Below are 17,873 nucleotides of genomic sequence, written 5' to 3' on the forward strand. Positions count from 1 at the left end.
GCTCTTAAGAATGTTCCTGAAAAAGCATTAAAAATTGCATTTTGGCCCTTTAGTACATGTTTTTAACGTTCTGGCTGACAAGATGTAAAGAACACCTACAGTATACCAGAGCGCCACATGCCTCTGGGTTAAGTACTTCTGCAGTCATTGGAGTTGCAGGCTGAACTTTCCCTTTTTTCATGGAATGCCACTTTTATTTCGAAGAACAGCTGTAGTTATTCAGACTTAGATATTTGGCAGGCCTTTTTTGGAAAATGAATGAAATGAGCATGTCACTCTAAGGAAAACGATTGATAGTATTTGTTGCCAAAGATAAGATTCAAACTTCCAACTGAAAATTGAAATTTTGAAAGACTTGTAACATCAGTGGTAATATTAACAAATGAGACTTTTTAATATTGAATAATAAAATGTGTAATCATATAGAAGATCTGTATAGATCAGTGATTTAATCAGTGTTTTCCAGATGACCAGTTTGTGGTCTAACAATCATAAATGAGTAAAAGAACTGTTCAGAGTTTGATGGACCAATGGATTTTAGTATAATAGAGCATGACAAGTTCATTGATATGATTTTAGATTCTAAAGTTTTAACCTTTTAGGATCTGCCCATGTAGAATATCCACATTTTTCTGAAAAGGCTGTTAGACCAGTCCTCTCTTTTCAACTGTATTATCTGTGTGACATGGGATTTTCTTGATATACTGCAACCGAATAACAAATTACAAAGGTTAAATGCAGGGTCAGGTATGATAATCCAGCTGTCTTCCATTAAGAGAGACGGTAAAGAGATTTACGAAAACATACAACAACGCCCAACGCCAGTCTTCTTACTAAATTTCTAAAACTAATTTTTCATTAAACTATTACTTATTCAATATGTAATGGATCTATTGGGCTTCCCTGGTGGCTCAGTGGTAAAGAATCTGCCTGCCAATGCAGGAGACGCAGGTTCAATCTCTGGGTCCTGAAGATCCCCTAGAGAAGGAAATGGCAATCTACTCCAGTACTTTTGCCTTGGAAATCCTATGGACAGAGGAGCCTGGTGGGCTACTGTCCATGAGGTTGCAAAAGACTCAGACATGGCTTAATGACTAAACAACAATAACAAAGAGATCACTTACTGTTTTCCATGAAGTAAATATATTTTTTATTCTTCTCATTTTTAATTTCAAATTCAGTAAATCAACTGATACAACCCACATAAAAAAATTTCTTTGGATTTCTGAAACCAGAGTTTGAATACGTTCATATCATTTCATGTTTTTAATATTCTTATAGTTCTTTGCAAAAATGTGATCTTTTTGTCCATACATATATACACATTCAGTAAATATTTACTAGGTACTTACTGTGTACCTGGCATTGTTCTAAACTCTACACAATACAGATTCTTTTCTCACAAATTTATACTCTACAGGAGGAGGCAGATAATTTAAAAGTAAGTAGATATACAAGTATGTCAGATAATGATAAATTCTATGGGAAAAGTAAAGCAGGAGTTGAGTTTTAATAAAAATCAAAACAGGAGTTATAAATTCAGTGGTCAGGAAATGTTTACTACTTAGGATAGCACTAGTTGCTATAACAGACAAATCCTAAAATCTCAGTGGCTTAACACAAGAGAAGGTTTATTTGTTGTACATTTAGAGTTCAGTTGATGACAGGGTGTCCTGGAATATGTACTCCTCTGAGTTATTCAGGTGCTCGAGCTTAAATCACCATCTTCAGCAGGTGCTTGCAGGGTCCCCTTGGTTATAGACATTCAATCACTAGATAGTATAAGAGGGGAGGGTAGAAAATGATGGACTAGGTTTGGAACCAGCATATATCAGACCCTAAAGCTGAAACTCCAATACTTTGACCACCTGATACGAAGAACTGACCCATTGGAAAAGACCCTGATGTTGGGAAAGATTGAAGGTGGGAGGAGAAGGGGAGGACAAAGGATGAGATGGTTGGATGGCATCACCAACTCAATGGACATGAGTTGAGTGGGCTTGAAGAGTTGGTGATGGAAAGGGAAGCCTGGCTTGCTGCAGTCCATGGAGTCGCAAAGAGTCCGACACAACTGAGCAACTGAACTGATATCACACCCACCCAGATTCCACTGACCATTACTCAGTATGTAATCTTGGGACTCCATTGTAATAGGAGCAGGAATTTCTAGAGGACAGCTAGGTGCCTCTGCCACTGAAGGCCTTCTGAGAATGTGACTTTCAGGTAAAGTTCCTAAGGAGGGTCGGAAGCAAATCTTGCCAACATCTGTGTAGAGAATATAATAAGCACAATAAACAGCCAGTGTATTTAGACTCTAGGGGGTTCCAGGGCCTATATTAGGAGGCCATTGAATCAGTCCAACTAAGAAATACTCGTGGCTTGTACCAATAGGTAGCATTGGAGATGGTGAGAAGAGTTAGTTGTTCTAGCTATATTTTAATGATAGAGCTGATGGAATTTGCTGTAGGATTAGAGTTGAGATAAAGGAATCACTCTTCTACTCTTTTTGGCCTGATCAGCTAGAAGAATGGAGAATCATTTACTGAAATGAAGTATTGTCAGAAGACATTTATTAATAAAACTCGTTTTATTTTTGATTAGCCAGCTACTTTTTTAGTAGAATCACATCTTTTTAATCATCCTTTATTTAATAGAGTTTCCTTTGAAGCCTTATTTTCTTTTTGGCCATTTTCTAGTAGAATTATGTTTTAAAATATTTAATATTTTAGGTATAAACTTTAACATTAAAAATTTTTCAATCTAAATGTTTGTAAATTTTACTCTGCCTTTCTCTGACTCACACAATTTTTATTTTAAGGTACTAGAGAAGGACAGACTCGTCTAATCAGAGATGGAGAGAAAGTTGAAGCCTACCAGTGGAGTATTAATGAAAGGAGGTGGATAAAAATTGGTGATGTTGTTGGCTCCTCTGGTGCTAGTCAGCAAACGTCTGGAAAAGTTTTATATGAAGGGAAAGTATGTCAACTTCTGCTTTCTAATTACTATTATCTTAAAGCATTTGACAAATTAATGGTTTTGTTTCCCTTTCCCCATGCTAATAAAATTTTCTTTGGTATTTTTACATTTAAAAATACATTTCAGTGGGGAGATTCTCAGTCTTTGAGTAGTTTTTTTTTGTTTGTTTGTTTTTAAGTATCTTTGCATGCAGAGAGAGCTCCTTTTGTGATGGATGCCTTTTGGTAGTTAGATGCATAAGCTATTCGCGACCGTTTTGGGTTTGGCACTTCTGTGCTACCCTTCCTCTCATGCTTCATGCCTAGCTGCATTTAACTTGACAGGCCATGAGGGACCCTGCAAGGCTGTGCTTATAATGCTGGCATGTGTTTTATGAACATGTTTGCAACAGCTAATACTTTTGGCCTTGAGATCAGCTAATTGCCAACCAATCTTTGGTTTTATAGTTAATGTGTTGTCATAATCCATCCCCTAAGTCTACCCCAGAGAACTACCATTCTTACAGCACATGCAGATGGTTGCTGTTAATCATTATCTGCCTAGTAGAAGTTTTAACATTGTGCTTTGGAGAAAGTTTAACACTATCATTATTAAAATAACTCTGTGTTATATATACCTTTAATATATATGAACAAACAGTAATCATTTATCTCCTTTTTATATTCCCATTTAAGGAATTTGATTATGTTTTCTCAATTGATGTCAATGAAGGTGGACCATCATATAAATTACCATATAATATCACTGATGATCCCTGGTTAGCTGCATACAACTTCTTACAGAAGAATGATTTGAATCCTATGTTTTTGGATCAGGTGGCTAAATTTATTATTGATAACACAAAAGGTCAAATGTTGGGACTCGGAAACACCAGTTTTTCAGATCCTTTTACAGGTAAGTTAGGGTTTGTATTAAGTCTTATATATTAATACTCCCATCAGAGTTGATTATCTTTTGTGTGTGTGTGTGTGTGTATTTAAACACCTATTATGATTAACTATTTAAATAAAAAAATTAAAAATAAGATCTACAGCAGATTTATATTTTTGAGCTTCAAAGTATATAGTAATGTTGTATTTATAGAAATAATTGTAAATTGTTCTCTTTCAAAAATACAGCCACACTGTAAACTAAATAAAATTAAGAAACTAATTCAGCCATTTGAAATGCAAAGGAACTTGTAAGTTTCTTCATGTTACTGTTTCATGTTATTTTGGTGAAATTTATTAAATAGAAATTCTGTTTCACATGGGGCTAAACTGGTTAGTTATGCATCAAGTCTAGAACTGAACTGTGGGTAATTTTAGTTCATGTGTTATTTGTATTCATCATGTTCATTTTAAGTCACTTGTTTATTACATAGTATACAGTGTTTAAAGTGTTATAAATGGGATTAGGTTTTCATGCCAGGAGTATTATAACCCCAGTAGTATTAGTCTTGAGTCCTTGAGTGGAGTTTAATTCTAGAAGTGTTAGCCTGAGTTCTAGGTCCCGGAAACCAAGGCTATGGTATGGGAGGAAATACAATTCTCCCTCTTTTCTTAAATACAGGGCCAGCTCTAAATAAAATTTTGAAATTGACATTTTATTATTAAATGGGTTCCTGTCATTTCTGACCCCATCTTTCATGTGCTGGTGTTCTTCCTTTTTACAAGCATTGCACATTCTGTTCTTGTCTCAGATCTTTTTTTTTTTTTTCCTTCTTCCCTCACAGACACTCCTAAATCATCTTCTCTCCTTCTAGTTCAAAATTCTATTGTTCATTCACATCATAGAGCTAATCTCAGCTGCATGTTGATTTAAACAGAGGTATCAGACTGAATCACTACGGAACTATAAATAATGGAACCCTCGCAGATAGACTTGACAGAAAAAGGGAAAACAAAGCTTATATCTGGATATTTCTGGTTGGAGTATCAGCCTACAGTACAAAAGAGTACTGTATTGTATAAGCTGTCTTGTGGGATAGATAGAGGACAGATGTTAAAGCAGCTGTCTGTATCTGGAAATCTAACAGTCTCCCCTTTTTTACTCTTCCGAAACCCTTACCAGCATCCTCAGGTATATCTTTGGTAGATGCCTCCAATTATTTCCTTAGAGATACTAACAAAGCCTACTCACACACACCACACATTTGTAAAGAAATAAATGGGAAATCTGTTTCCTTTGTAGCACTCATCCCCTTTGTAATTTTCTTCTCCAGTAGGTTGTAAGCTTCAGTGGATACAAGCAATCTTGTTCCCTGCTGGATCTCCACACTGAATGTACTATTTGACACATGAGTTAATGAACCTGGAGGTTCTCTAAAAGATTAACATTTACTGCCTGTGGTTTTGATAGCAACAACAGCAGGAATTCTAGTGAATTTGTATAGGAACAGAAACTGATTGTGTGGTATATTATTTAGGTCAGAGACCAACTGCAATTTATCTTTTTATATTTGAATTCCTAGTCATTTTACTACTTAAGTGCAGAAACTAAGATATAATAAAAAGTATTAAAGTTAACAAAAACAAAACTTAGAGAATCGCTGAAATTTTAGTTTTTTACTGACCAACTGTAAGACTTCTGATGATAACCCCTCTTAAGATAACTCCTCTTATTCTGTCTTTTGTTGCCTTGCTCTTTTTTCTCCACACTTGGGAGTCTTCTGATGTAAGCAGTGTGCTATTTATGAAAGTCAGAATTTTGACGTGCTTCAGATTTTCCTTTGTTTACATGCACAGGTGGCGGTCGGTACGTTCCAGGCTCTTCATCAGGATCTTCTAACACCCTTCCTGCAGCGGATCCTTTTACAGGTGGGAAACAGTTTTGAGCAATATGTCTCTCTTCCTAAAATGTGTAATATTTTGCATTCTGTAGCTTAACATTTTGAAGATATTATCCAATAACTGGTAATTCCCTTATCGGTATTTCCAATTTTTATGAATCTCCTTTTTAACTTCCTTTTTTTCTTTTTCCTTGAGTACTTTTCTAGCTTTCCCTCCTGACTTTTAAAAACATATTATTAAAATTCATCATTTACTCCAGTGGTCCTTCCTAAAAGGAGAGTAGCGTCATTAAAAGCCTAGATTTTAGAGTCAGACAGACCTTGGTTCAAAATCTGGCTCTACCACTTGTGAGAAGTTGGCAAGTTACTTAACCTATCTGAGCCTATTTTTTTTATCTGTGAAATTAGATAATAGGGGAATCCACCACCCAAGACACAGCATGAGTGCTGTCACTGGCGAGATGCTACTGATCATGAGCAAAGAAGGAGCCATGTGAGTCCTGGATGTTGGATGGAGCAGTGCAGTCAAGAAGTTTGGCCAGGCACATTTTGCCTTTAGCATGGAAGGAGACAGTCCACCCCGCTACCCAGGATTAGTCTTCCTAATCTAAGTTATTAATGGCCTTCATGAAGCCCTGGAAGTGTTGGTGTAGCTCTTCAAAGTGACTTTATTTACCAAAGGTATGCATGCCTCAGCATCAACACTACTGGAAAAAAATTGGACTTTAATGCAACTGAAGAAATCTCTGTTTTCAGAATAGCATTTGATGTATTTTATGATGCTGTTGTTGGATCTTCAGCCAGAGTTCCTGGACAATGTACCAAATTTGGGAAGAGATTCATAGCATTTATGGTATCTATTGGTCCTGCAGACTTAGTACTGTGAGCTCTAAAAGTGATACCGTATGGTCCTATCTAAACCATAGAAGGGACCAACATGCAACCTTGGGTCATATCCTGAAGCTGTGAACTGCTCTCAGTAGGCTTCCCTTCTCCTGAGAATGCATTGGTGGCCTAGATGCAAATAGCTCCACCCTGTGCAGTGTACCAGTGTACTACAGAAACCAACTATCAAGCTAAATGTTGTGATAGCATGATGGCTATTAAGGAAGTCTTTGGTGACCCTGAAAAGGTAGTAAAGATCTGAAGAGTAGATCAGATGATCACTTTCTGTGTCGGCATACTCGGGCACAGTGATGCCCTGAAACTTAGAACAACAGAGTTCCTGAATCTCATTAGCACCTCTTTTTGGAACAGAAAGACTATTATACCAAGCTTCAAACAGTACCAACAAAGTCAAGAGAACAACTGGGGCCATCGTAACCGAAGCATGTCTCACTGTTGCACAATATCAATAACTCAGAAGATTCACTGATTATGGAGATATGCAAGATAGCATACTAAAAGTCCAGGAAAATTCTAAAGTAATAGGTTAACTGAACCACAGTTATCAAAAGATAGATAACAATATTTCCATATTGAGATGTTATAAAAAATCCTGTAGTACATACAAAGTGTTTAGCAAAATGCCTGGAATATATTAATAATATTTAAACTCTCAATATATGTTAGCTCTTATTATTGTTGATATCGTCCCTCCAGTTTTACCAATAGCCCTGGGGTCAGAAGATTTCTGCATCTTACTTACAACTTAAGGTCAATCTTAATTCTTTTTTTTTCCTTATTTATGGAATGCTTGTTTAAGTTAGTTATTGCAAGGTCCCACCCACAAAAATTCTGATACACTACATTGGTGAGGAGGTTAAAAATACTTATTGTAGTCTGACCCCTTAGCCAGGAATTCTGATTAAGTGGTCTTTTTGTTTGTTTATTTTTGACTGTGCTGGGTCTTCATTACTGTCCATCAGCTTTTTCTAATTGCAGGGCTGTGGGGGCTCCTCTCTAGTTGCTGTGCGCAGGCTTCTCATTGCAGTGGCTTCTCCTGTTGCAGATCACACTGGGCTCTAGGGTGTGCGGGGCTCCAGTGATTGTGGCACATGGGCTCGTAGTTGCAGCAGCTCCCAGGCTGTAGAAGACAGACCCAGTAGTTGTGGCACACGGGCTTAGTTGCTCCATGGCATCTTCCTGGACCAGGGATCAAATCGATATCCCCTCCCTTGCAGGATGAATTCTTAACCACTGGACCACCAGGGAAGACCCTGATTAAGTGGTCTTGGATGTGGTTTGCTGTTAGGTAGTTTTAAAAGCTCCCCGTTGGTTTTTAAAATGAAGCTAATTTGGAGTACCACTAAGCATTTATGGGCAGGCCCTGGGAATCTGCATATTGAACCAGTGACTCTCATTCATATTGGTCTGAAAACCACATTTGGCACACTGTAGGACTACATTATGCCTCATAATGCCTTGGGCAAATTATTCAGCCTTCCTTTTCTAAATTTTTATGAATAACAATGATACCTAATTAATATTTAAATGAATTCCTGCATATAATATACTTAGCTTGCTAGCCAGCATATCCTGAAAACTCAGCAAATCCACTTACTCTGTGTTCTTCATTATTTTAATGAATCCCATTCACCTTTGTAGCTTTGTTTGCTTTTTCTGTTTCTGTTGCACTGGTTATACCAACTCTTGAACGTTAAAATCAGAGGGGCTAGAATAATAAGTAGCTCATCTTCCTTCTTCCCACAAAAGCTAATTTGTGGGAAGTCCTAAAAAAGGACTCTGAACATCTCCAAATTCTGCTGATTCTCTATACTTGTTTTTCCTGTTTCTTTCTTTCCATTGTCAGTAAAGCAGCTGCAAGTATTCTCAAATGTGACACTGGGCTATTATCATAGTATCTCTGACTCTCACCTAGTTTCTTTTCCATTTGTCTTATATGCCAGCTAATCCTGTGTCTGTATTTCAATAGAATAGTGTCCACCTTTCATAGTGGAAACTTGTGACTTTCTCGCCAGTCTAATAGCCTTTGTAATTCATTAAACTTCTATAATTATAGTATATAAGGCATGTAATTACTTGAGGATAACTTCCCTGGCTAAGTTTATTGGCTGACACTGTTCTAAGCATTTTGCTGTAATAAATTTACTACCCATTTATTAAGCCCATTTATTAAGATGTCATTCTGAAAATGTAACTAATAATGAAAATAAGTCATTCTGTGTAAAGAAGGAGCAGTTTGAACTTTAGTATAATTTGCCATTACCCTGTGCTTACTATGAGTATTATTGCATTTTAGGTGGTGGTCGGTATGTACCGGGCTCTGCAAGTATGGGAACTACCATGGCTGGAGTTGATCCATTTACAGGTACACACTTTTCACTTCCTTTTCTTGTTTTTAGATTTTTAAAATTCATTAGAACTTTTATGTAATAAAAGTTTAAGAAAATTGTCATCTTTTTCTTGCTGGAAAACATTTTATACAGTAAATCAAGACCAAACTTTTGACCTGACTTTTTTTTTTTTTTTTACTTTATTTATTTATTTATTTTTTTCTAATTTTATTTTATTTTTAAACTTTACATAATTGTATTAGTTTTGCCAAATATCAAAATGAATCCGCCACAGGTATACATGTGCTCCCCATCCTGAACCCTCCTCCCTCCTCCCTCCCCACACCATCCCCCTGGGCCGTCCCAGTGCACCAGCCCCAAGCATCCAGCATCGTGCATCGAACCTGGACTGGCAACTCGTTTCCTACATGATATTTTACATGTTTCATTGCCATTCTCCCAAATCTTCCCACCCTCTCCCTCTCCCACAGAGTCCATAAGACTGTTCTATACATCAGTGTCTCTTTTGCTGTCTCGTGACCTGACTTTTTGAGTGTTCTCAGAATTGTGTCATTACTGCATGCTGGAATCATCTGGGTAGCTTAGACAAAGTCCTTCAGCCTCATCCTCAGTGATGCTCACTTGATCTAACGTTGCTCTGGGTTGAGGTCTTAGCAAGGATAGTTTTATAATTTTCTCATATGCAACCAGGATGGAAAAGTGCTGTTCTGTGTTAAGGCTGGTTTCCTCACTATCCTTACAAAGTCTTAGTTTGTTCCCATGTCTTACCCTTCATTCTTACATAATGTGTTTAGAATGTTATTTACTATATTACACATTGAGAGGACTCAGAAAAGAATTTGCTTTTACCATTTAGGCCTGGAATATTTGGCTTTCCCTGGAGCAAGGTTTTTTTTTTTTATTCTTAGTATCTAGCATAGACCCCAACGAATCTTACTTGTTCATCATTGTTGAATACATGCAGGCATGCTTTTTCCCTCTGTATTGGCTGCCAGTAAAATCCAGAACTGAGTTTATGGTTCACCTCTTGAAAGTTTGAGAGATCTCTTGGCATATATATTTCCCTATGTATTATTTTTTTAAATTTATTTTATTGAAGTATAGTTGATTTACAGTGTTGTATGACTTCTGCTGTATAGCAAAGTGATTCAGTTACATATCAATTTATGTTTTTTCATATTCTATCACCCTAGTGGAATTATTGAATATAATTCTTTTGTATTGAATACAGTTCCCTGTGCTATTCATTCAGTAGGACCTTGTTTATTCATTCTGTATCATTCTCTACCTGTTTATTATTTTATATGAGAAATATAGAGAATATATGTGACATGTTATTAAGCATAATACAAAATTCATAAACCCACCACTCTACTTGAGAACTAAGTTGGAATATGATTTTGTAAGCTATTTTTTCATTGCAAAAGTAACATTGGCTGGCAGTATTGAAGTTTAACTTAGTGATTAATTAAGATTAAGGACTCTGGAGTGAGAATGCTTTGATTGAAGTCTCAGTTCCACTACTTTTTATGTGTTTTACCTTGAGCAAGTCATTTTGTTTCTGTGCCTGTCTTTTTCTCATTTGCAAAATTATATCTACTTTCTAGAGTTAAGAGTTTAAAATTACAAAATTTATATAAATAATTTTCTACAGAATAAATGCTTAGTAATGTTAGTTGTACCCGTTATACTACAAAAGAGTCTTAAAGTTCACAATATTTCCTCCCATTTTTCAGAAATTAAAGTCTTTTAACAATTTTTATATGCTGAATAAAGGTGCTGAACCTTTACCTAAGCCATTGTCATCTCTCACCTAGACTAATGAAATACTGGCCCGTGAATTGGTCTCACAGTGGTCCTCTGTTTATGCCCCTCCCATGATTAAAGCACTGTAATAGCTCCCCATTGACTGTTTTCTCTTGCCTTGCATCACATTCCTTTCTGCCTCTTTTCTGCCATACTGACCTGCTTCAGTGTCTTGAGCGTGGCATGCTGTTTTCTACCTCAAGAGTTTGGTACATGTTGTTCTCCTTTGGAATATTTGTACCTTTTGCATTGCTATTTAGACCACTAGTTGTTGTTTGGCTTTTCCCCTCCTTTTTCTTTTTATTTAATTTTCCTATATAGTATTTCCTAAATAGTATTTCTTTGGACGAGGGGTATCTCCTCACCGCCTCCCTTCCTGACCTTCAACGTGGGATAGCTTCTCTAGGCGCTCTTGCGCCTGCTCAGCCACCGCTCCTTGGAGGTGGGGTTAGTCCTCCCGGCTGCCGCCCCTGGCCTCAGGCGTGGGGGCGTTGGGTAGCTCCTCCTGGCCACTGCAAAAAGCAAAATGGCTGTCTGGGGAGCCCTTACAAATAGCTATGGAAAGAAGAGAAGCAAAAAGCAAAGGAGAAAAGGAAAGATATAAGCATCTGAATGCAGAGTTCCAAAGAATGGCAAGAAGAGATAAGAAAGCCTTCCTCAGCGATCAATGCAAAGAAATAGAGGAAAACAACAGAATGGGAAAGACTAGAGATCTCATCAAGAAAATTAGAGATACCAAGGGAACATTTCATGCAAAGATGGGCTCAATAAAGGACAGAAATGGTGTGGACCTAACAGAAGCAGAAGATATTAAGAAGAGATGGCAAGAATACACAGAAGAACTGTACAAAAAAGATCTTCACGACCCAGATAATCACGATGGTGTGATCACTGACCTAGAGCCAGACATCCTGGAATGTGAAGTTAAGTGGGCCTTAGAAAGCATCACTACGAACAAAGCTAGTGGAGGTGATGGAATTCCAGTTGAGCTATTCCAAATCCTGAAAGATGATGCTGTGAAAGTGCTGCACTCAATATGCCAGCAAATTTGGAAAACTCATCAGTGGCCACAGGACTGGAAAAGGTCAGTTTTCCCAATCCCAAAGAAAGGCAATGCCAAAGAATGCTCAAACTACCGTACAATTGCACTCATCTCACACGCTAGTAAAGTAATGCTCAAAATTCTGCAAGCCAGGCTTCAGCAATATGTGAACCGTGAACTTCCTGATGTTCAAGCTGGTTTTAGAAAAGGCAGAGGAACCAGAGATCAAATTGCCAATATCTGTTGGATCATGGAAATAGCAAGAGAGTTCCAGAAAAACCTCTATTTCTGCTTTATTGACTATACCAAAGCCTTTAACTGTGTGGATCACAATAAACTGTGGACAATTCTGAAAGAGATGGGAATCCCAGACCACCTGATCTGCCTCTTGAGAAATCTGTATGCAGGTAAGGAAGCAACGGTTAGAACTGGGCATGGAACAACAGACTGGTTCCAAATAGGAAAAGGAATACGTCAAGGTTGTATATTGTCACCCTGCTTATTTAACTTATATACAGAGTACATCATGAGAAACCCTGGACTGGAAGAAACACAAGCTGGAATCAAGATTGCTGGGAGAAATATCAATCACCTCAGATATGCAGGTGACACCCTTATGGCAGAAAGTGAAGAGGAACTAAAAAGCCTTTTGGTGAAAGTGGAGAGTGAAAAAGTTGGCTTAAAGCTCAACATTCATATCACTTCATGGCAAATAGATGGGGAAACAGTGGAAACAGTGTCAGACTTTATTTTTTGGGGCTCCAAAATCAGTGCAGATGGTGACTGCAGCCATGAAATTAAAAGACGCTTACTCCTTGGAAGGAAAGTTATGACCAATCTAGATAGCATATTCAAAAGCAGAGACATTACTTTGCCAACAAAGGTCCGTCTAGTCAAGGCTATGGTTTTTCCTGTGGTCATGTATGGATGTGAGAGTTGGACTGTGAAGAAGGCTGAGCGCCGGAGAATTGATGCTTTTGAACTGTGGTGTTGGAGAAGACTCTTGAGAGTCCCTTGGACTGCAAGGAGATCCAACCAGTCCATTCTGAAGGAGATCAGCCCTGGGATTTCTTTAGAGGGAATGATGCTGAAGCAGAAACTCCAGTACTTTGGCCACCTCATGCGAAGAGCTGACTCATTGGAAAAGACTGTGATGCTGGGAGGGATTGGGGGCAGGAGGAGAAGGGGATGACAGAGGATGAGATGGCTGGATGGCATCACTGACTCGATGGACATGAGTCTGAGTGAACTCCGGGAATTTGTGATGGACAGGGAGGCCTGGCGTGCTGTGATTCATGGGGTCGCAAAGAGTCGGACACGACTGAGGGACTGAACTGAACTGAAATAGTATTTCCTAAATGACCTTAGTGAAACTTCCTGGGCACACATATATGCCTCTTGCTAGATTCTCTACTCTGTCATAGGTCCTCAATGCATCCTGTACTTTTCCTCCAGAGAACTTTTCATTGTACTCAATTGTTTGGATGATATTTGATTTGCAATTTCCTTACCACATCTAGTGGAGAAGGCTATGGCACCCCACTCCAATACTCTTGCCTGGAAAATCCCATGGACAGAGGAGCCTGGTAGGCTGCAGTACGTGGGGTCACTAAGAGTTGGACACGACTGAGCGACTTCACTTTCACTTTTCACTCTCATGCATTGGAGAAGGAAATGGCAACCCACTCCAGTGTTCTTGCCTGGAGAATCCCAGGGACGGGGAGCTTGGTAGGCTGCCATCTGTGGTGTCACACAGAGTCGGACACGACTGAAGTGACTTAGCAGCAGCAGCAGCAGCAACCACATCAAGACTCTTAACAATCAGGAGTACAAGCAGTGTCTTTGATCATGTCAGTAAATATTTTATCTTTGGAAGCAATTAGAATTAATTTTGTGCACTTATCTCATTCTTCATTTATCTACCTTCCCCCGTTCTACTTCTAATACACTCAGAAGATCAAAATGTTTTATTCACATTTTTGCACAATACCTTAATTTTGCATCAGAACAAAAACGTTGTATAAATTAAGATTTGAAATGAAAGTAAGACATAAATTAGATTTAAATTATATTTTAGTTGAATTAGCTTCATTTAACTTTATTTACTGAGTTTTCATCTGGTGGCTATGTTTTATCATCAGATACAGAGTTAGTGTTACTATAATGGATATTTAAGAAGTAAATACATATTCCCTTCAGGAACTTACAACTGGGAGGGATTTATGAAAATGATTAGAGAAAATGACAGTGCCTACTACATCATTTGGAATGAGAAGAGAGAGAGCAGTATGCCTAGAGAAGGAGGAACTGGACAGTTTCATAATTGTTCTGTATTCTTTGATCTTTTAAAAACTTCTAATTTAGATTGAATCTTAAAAATATGAGAGAAGTAGAAAATATGAAATGGAAAGGCTTTGTTTTTCATTTAAGCTCCCTTTCCCAAAACTAAAATTTATTATATGAACAAATATATGTAGTATATAATATCTTAGAGATTTGTTTCCTTTCTGTTTTTTTTTCTGAAGTTGGTTGGTATTTTATTGCATGCACTGAATAGTTATATATCATAATTTTGATGACAAAAGTCAGAAAAATCTTTTTTTTGGCCACTCTGAATGATTTTCACCTTCTATTCTGTAAACAGGAAACAGTGCCTACCAATCAGCTGCATCTAAGACAGTGAATATTTATTTTCCTAAAAAAGAGGCTGTCACTTTTGACCAAGCAAACCCTACACAAATATTAGGTAAGTTTATTTTTTTAATTTATTTATTTTTAATTGGAAGATAACTGCTTTACAATATTGTGTTGGTTTCTGCCATACATCCACATGAATCAGCCATAGGCATACATATGACCCCTCCCTCTTGAACCTCCTTCCCACCTTCCTCCCCATCCCACCCCTCTAGGCTGTCACAGAGACCCAGGTTTGAGCTCACTGCATCATACAGCAAATTCCCAGCGGCCATCTGTTTCCCGTATCATAATGTGTATGTTTCAACGCTACTCTCTCTATTCATCCTCCCCTCTTCTTCCCCCACTGTGTCTCCATTGCTGCCCTGCAAGTGGGTCCATTAGTACCATCTCTCTAGATTCCATATATATGCATTCATATACCCTGATAGCTCAGTTGGCAAAGAATCTGCCTGCAATGCAGGAGACCCCCGTTCAATTCCTGGGTCAGAAAGATCCTTTGGGGAAGGAAGGCATAGGCTACCCACTCCAGAAATCTAAAGAGTTCGCCTGCAATGAGGGAGACCTGGGTTCAGTTGGGTTGTGAAGATCCCCTGGAGAAGGGAAAGGCTACCCACTCCAGTATTCTGGCCTGGAAAATTCCATGGGCTGTATAGTCCATGGGGTTGCAAAGAGTCAGACAGGACTGAGTGACTTTCACACAACATTTAGGTAAGTGTGTTTTAATTAAATACTTTTCTTACATATCCACAGATTCTGAGATGCTCTCTCAAGGCTGTTTCTCTCCTAAGCATATGCTGGGAACCAGGTGCTTACATGATAGAGATTTGTATTTTGGTATTACACAACTGAGTCAACTAAAGATATACAATCTGATAATGGACATTAATACTTTATAAGAAACCTTACACAAATCTAAGTAAATACTTTTTGATGACTTTACTGAGAAAAAATATTAAAGGGGAAAATATCAATCCTATCCCCTAAATTCTTACTGTTTTCAGAAAAAAAATAAAACAAATCAGCAAAGCATTTAAAAAACAAAGATCTTGTCTATAAATCTGAAACTGCTCAGTTGGTTTTGATTACTTTTTCTGTTAATTTATTTTCCTCCAAACAAAATGACTAAGTTTTTCTTTTTCTTTGCTTTTGACTAAGAGTATTACTAACTCTGTTTGCCACAAAGATTATGGTGAAAGTCTATTGAGATAACATACATATCTGAATATATGACAGTGGTGTTACTGTTTTGGGGGGCTTTTGTTTTGCTTTGTTTTATTTTTTGTCATTATTTTTCATAACATCTTTATAAAAATCATAGGTCTTAATTCCTTTTTTTTTTCCAACAATAAAGAAGTGCATACACACTTCTAGGCAACTTGTCATTTTTAAACTCTTGTAGAGATCTAAAAGACCTCTTACTTTTTGCATTCCCTAAATAAGATTTGTTTTAATACTCTGTTAAACAGCTTTTAATGCCAAAGAATAATGAAACAGATCCAAGTTTCCAGTTACAAATGGTAAAAATTTTGAAATTTTAACTTGTTTATTCTTTTTTGTTTTTTTTTTAACTTGTTTATTCTTTGAGATAAAGATTTTTGACAAAATAATGTCAGATGACTCAAAGTAACATTAATGATGACAAGGATGCTGATATTGAAGTTGCATGTGAAGAGTTTGAAAGACATTGTTTCATGAAATGTGAATATGGTGGGAAAGGCAACATTTCCATTAAACGTGTTTAAATAATTTGATGTCAAATGTACAGATGGAGCTCAGTCAGTGAATTAAATATAAATACACATTTAGCTTTTGACTGGGCTTCTCAGGTGGTGCCAGTGGTAAAGAACTCTCCTGTCAATGCAGGAGATGCAGGAGACACGGGTTCAATTCCTGGGTTGGGAACATCTCTGGAGGAGGGCATGGCAATCCACTCCAGGTTTCTTGCCTGGAGAATCCCATGGACAGAGGAGTCTGGCAGGCTACTATCTGTAGTGTCGCAAAGAGTCAGACACAACTGAAGCAGCTTAGCATGCATGCACACAGCCTTTTGACTATATCATTGGCGTCATAGAAGTTGATGTAAGTTGGCTAAAAGTTATAAATTTTCTCAGTGAGAAAGTAGGGGATTGACTTGTATGTGCTATCTAATACTGCTCTGAAAAGCATTTAAAATGATAACAAATACAGTATACCTAAAAACTTACTCAAAAAGCTTCGAAGATCTTAGAGGATAACAAATTATCACAGTAACCTTTCTTTTTGTATACTGTACTTAGCTTAAAAATACTCACAGGCCTTATTTTATGGTCTTTGATAATTGCTGTGAAAAATCTTATCTCCCCATGGTGTGTGGTAGCATATTCTTATTGAAAACGTTGGCATTTATGTATATTATATGTGGCTAATTACAGTTAGAGAATACTGATGGTTTGGATTTGGTTCTAGGTAAACTAAAGGAACTTAATGGAACTGCATCTGAAGAGAAGAAGTTAACTGAGGATGACTTGGTACTTCTTGAAAAGATACTGTCTCTAATATGTAATAATTCTTCAGAAAAACCCACAGCCCAGCAACTTCAGATTTTATGGAAAGCTGTTAACTGGCCTGAAGGTACAAAAATTACTTCTAAAACTGTAACCAGGAAACAGAGAGTGTATCTTTTTATTCCTATCCATACTACTGGTGTTTTTAGATTAAATAAAAGTTAAGGTGGTAGTTGAAATTTGCATTGAGAAAAACTTCACAGGATTCACTGTACCACTTTAGTCCATAATCTTCTCTGGTCACATACCTTATGAGAATGTGAAGGTAGTGTGATGATCCCCATACATGGACCATTTTATACATTCTTCCAGAGCATTTGTGAATCCCCTGCGAGTCATCCATGAAACTCTTTGTGACCTGTTAACCATAGGCTACAAACATTTGCTCCAAGTATTTTTCCTCTTATTTAATTTACTTAATTCTTTTTTATTCCAGAAGTACCCTCTTTCCTATTGTTTGTTCATGATTGATTTATTGGAGGAAAAAAATCATTTTTCTTGCAGAATTCCCCATGTTTTGAATTTGATCACTTAATGTGTCCATCTGTCTCTTGTTTTTCATGTTAGACATAATTAGATTCTGGTTCAGTAGTTTTTATCAGGTGAATGTCCTTTATAAATGACGTTGCATACTACCTTTATATCACAGGGCCCATAATTTCTGCTGTCCTCACTTTCAGTGATAATAAGATTATTTGGAGCATTCGTTCTTGTTCAGTTGCTCAGTTGTGTCCTACTCTGCAACCCCATCGACTGCAGCAGGCTAGGTTTCCCTGTCCTTC

At 37.4% G+C, this 17,873-nt stretch overlaps 1 protein-coding gene across 2 annotated transcripts in view; it reads left to right on the top strand.

Annotated features, from left to right (window-relative positions):
- Nucleotides 1–17,873, top strand: part of PLAA (phospholipase A2 activating protein) — a 40,500-nt gene that overhangs the window by 21,003 nt on the left and 1,624 nt on the right. Inside the window, exons 8-14 of one of the 2 annotated variants that reach the window (XR_015169483.1) lie at nt 2,819–2,976; nt 3,651–3,870; nt 5,703–5,774; nt 6,155–6,427; nt 8,949–9,017; nt 14,496–14,597; nt 16,994–17,158. Coding sequence is in view for 1 of the 2 variants with exons in the window: in XM_086414917.1 (XP_086271043.1) it covers nt 2,819–2,976; nt 3,651–3,870; nt 5,703–5,774; nt 8,949–9,017; nt 14,496–14,597; nt 16,994–17,158 (786 nt within the window). In the remaining variant the exon portion in view is untranslated. The remainder of the gene's footprint in view (nt 1–2,818; nt 2,977–3,650; nt 3,871–5,702; nt 5,775–6,154; nt 6,428–8,948; nt 9,018–14,495; nt 14,598–16,993; nt 17,159–17,873) is intronic. The other variant, XM_086414917.1, reaches the window with a different exon arrangement.

Source organism: Bos grunniens, chromosome 8 (assembly GCF_055505025.1).
Source record: "Bos grunniens cultivar Pamir isolate PY7600 chromosome 8, Bosgru_T2T1.0, whole genome shotgun sequence".
Taxonomy (NCBI): Eukaryota; Metazoa; Chordata; class Mammalia; order Artiodactyla; family Bovidae; genus Bos; species Bos grunniens.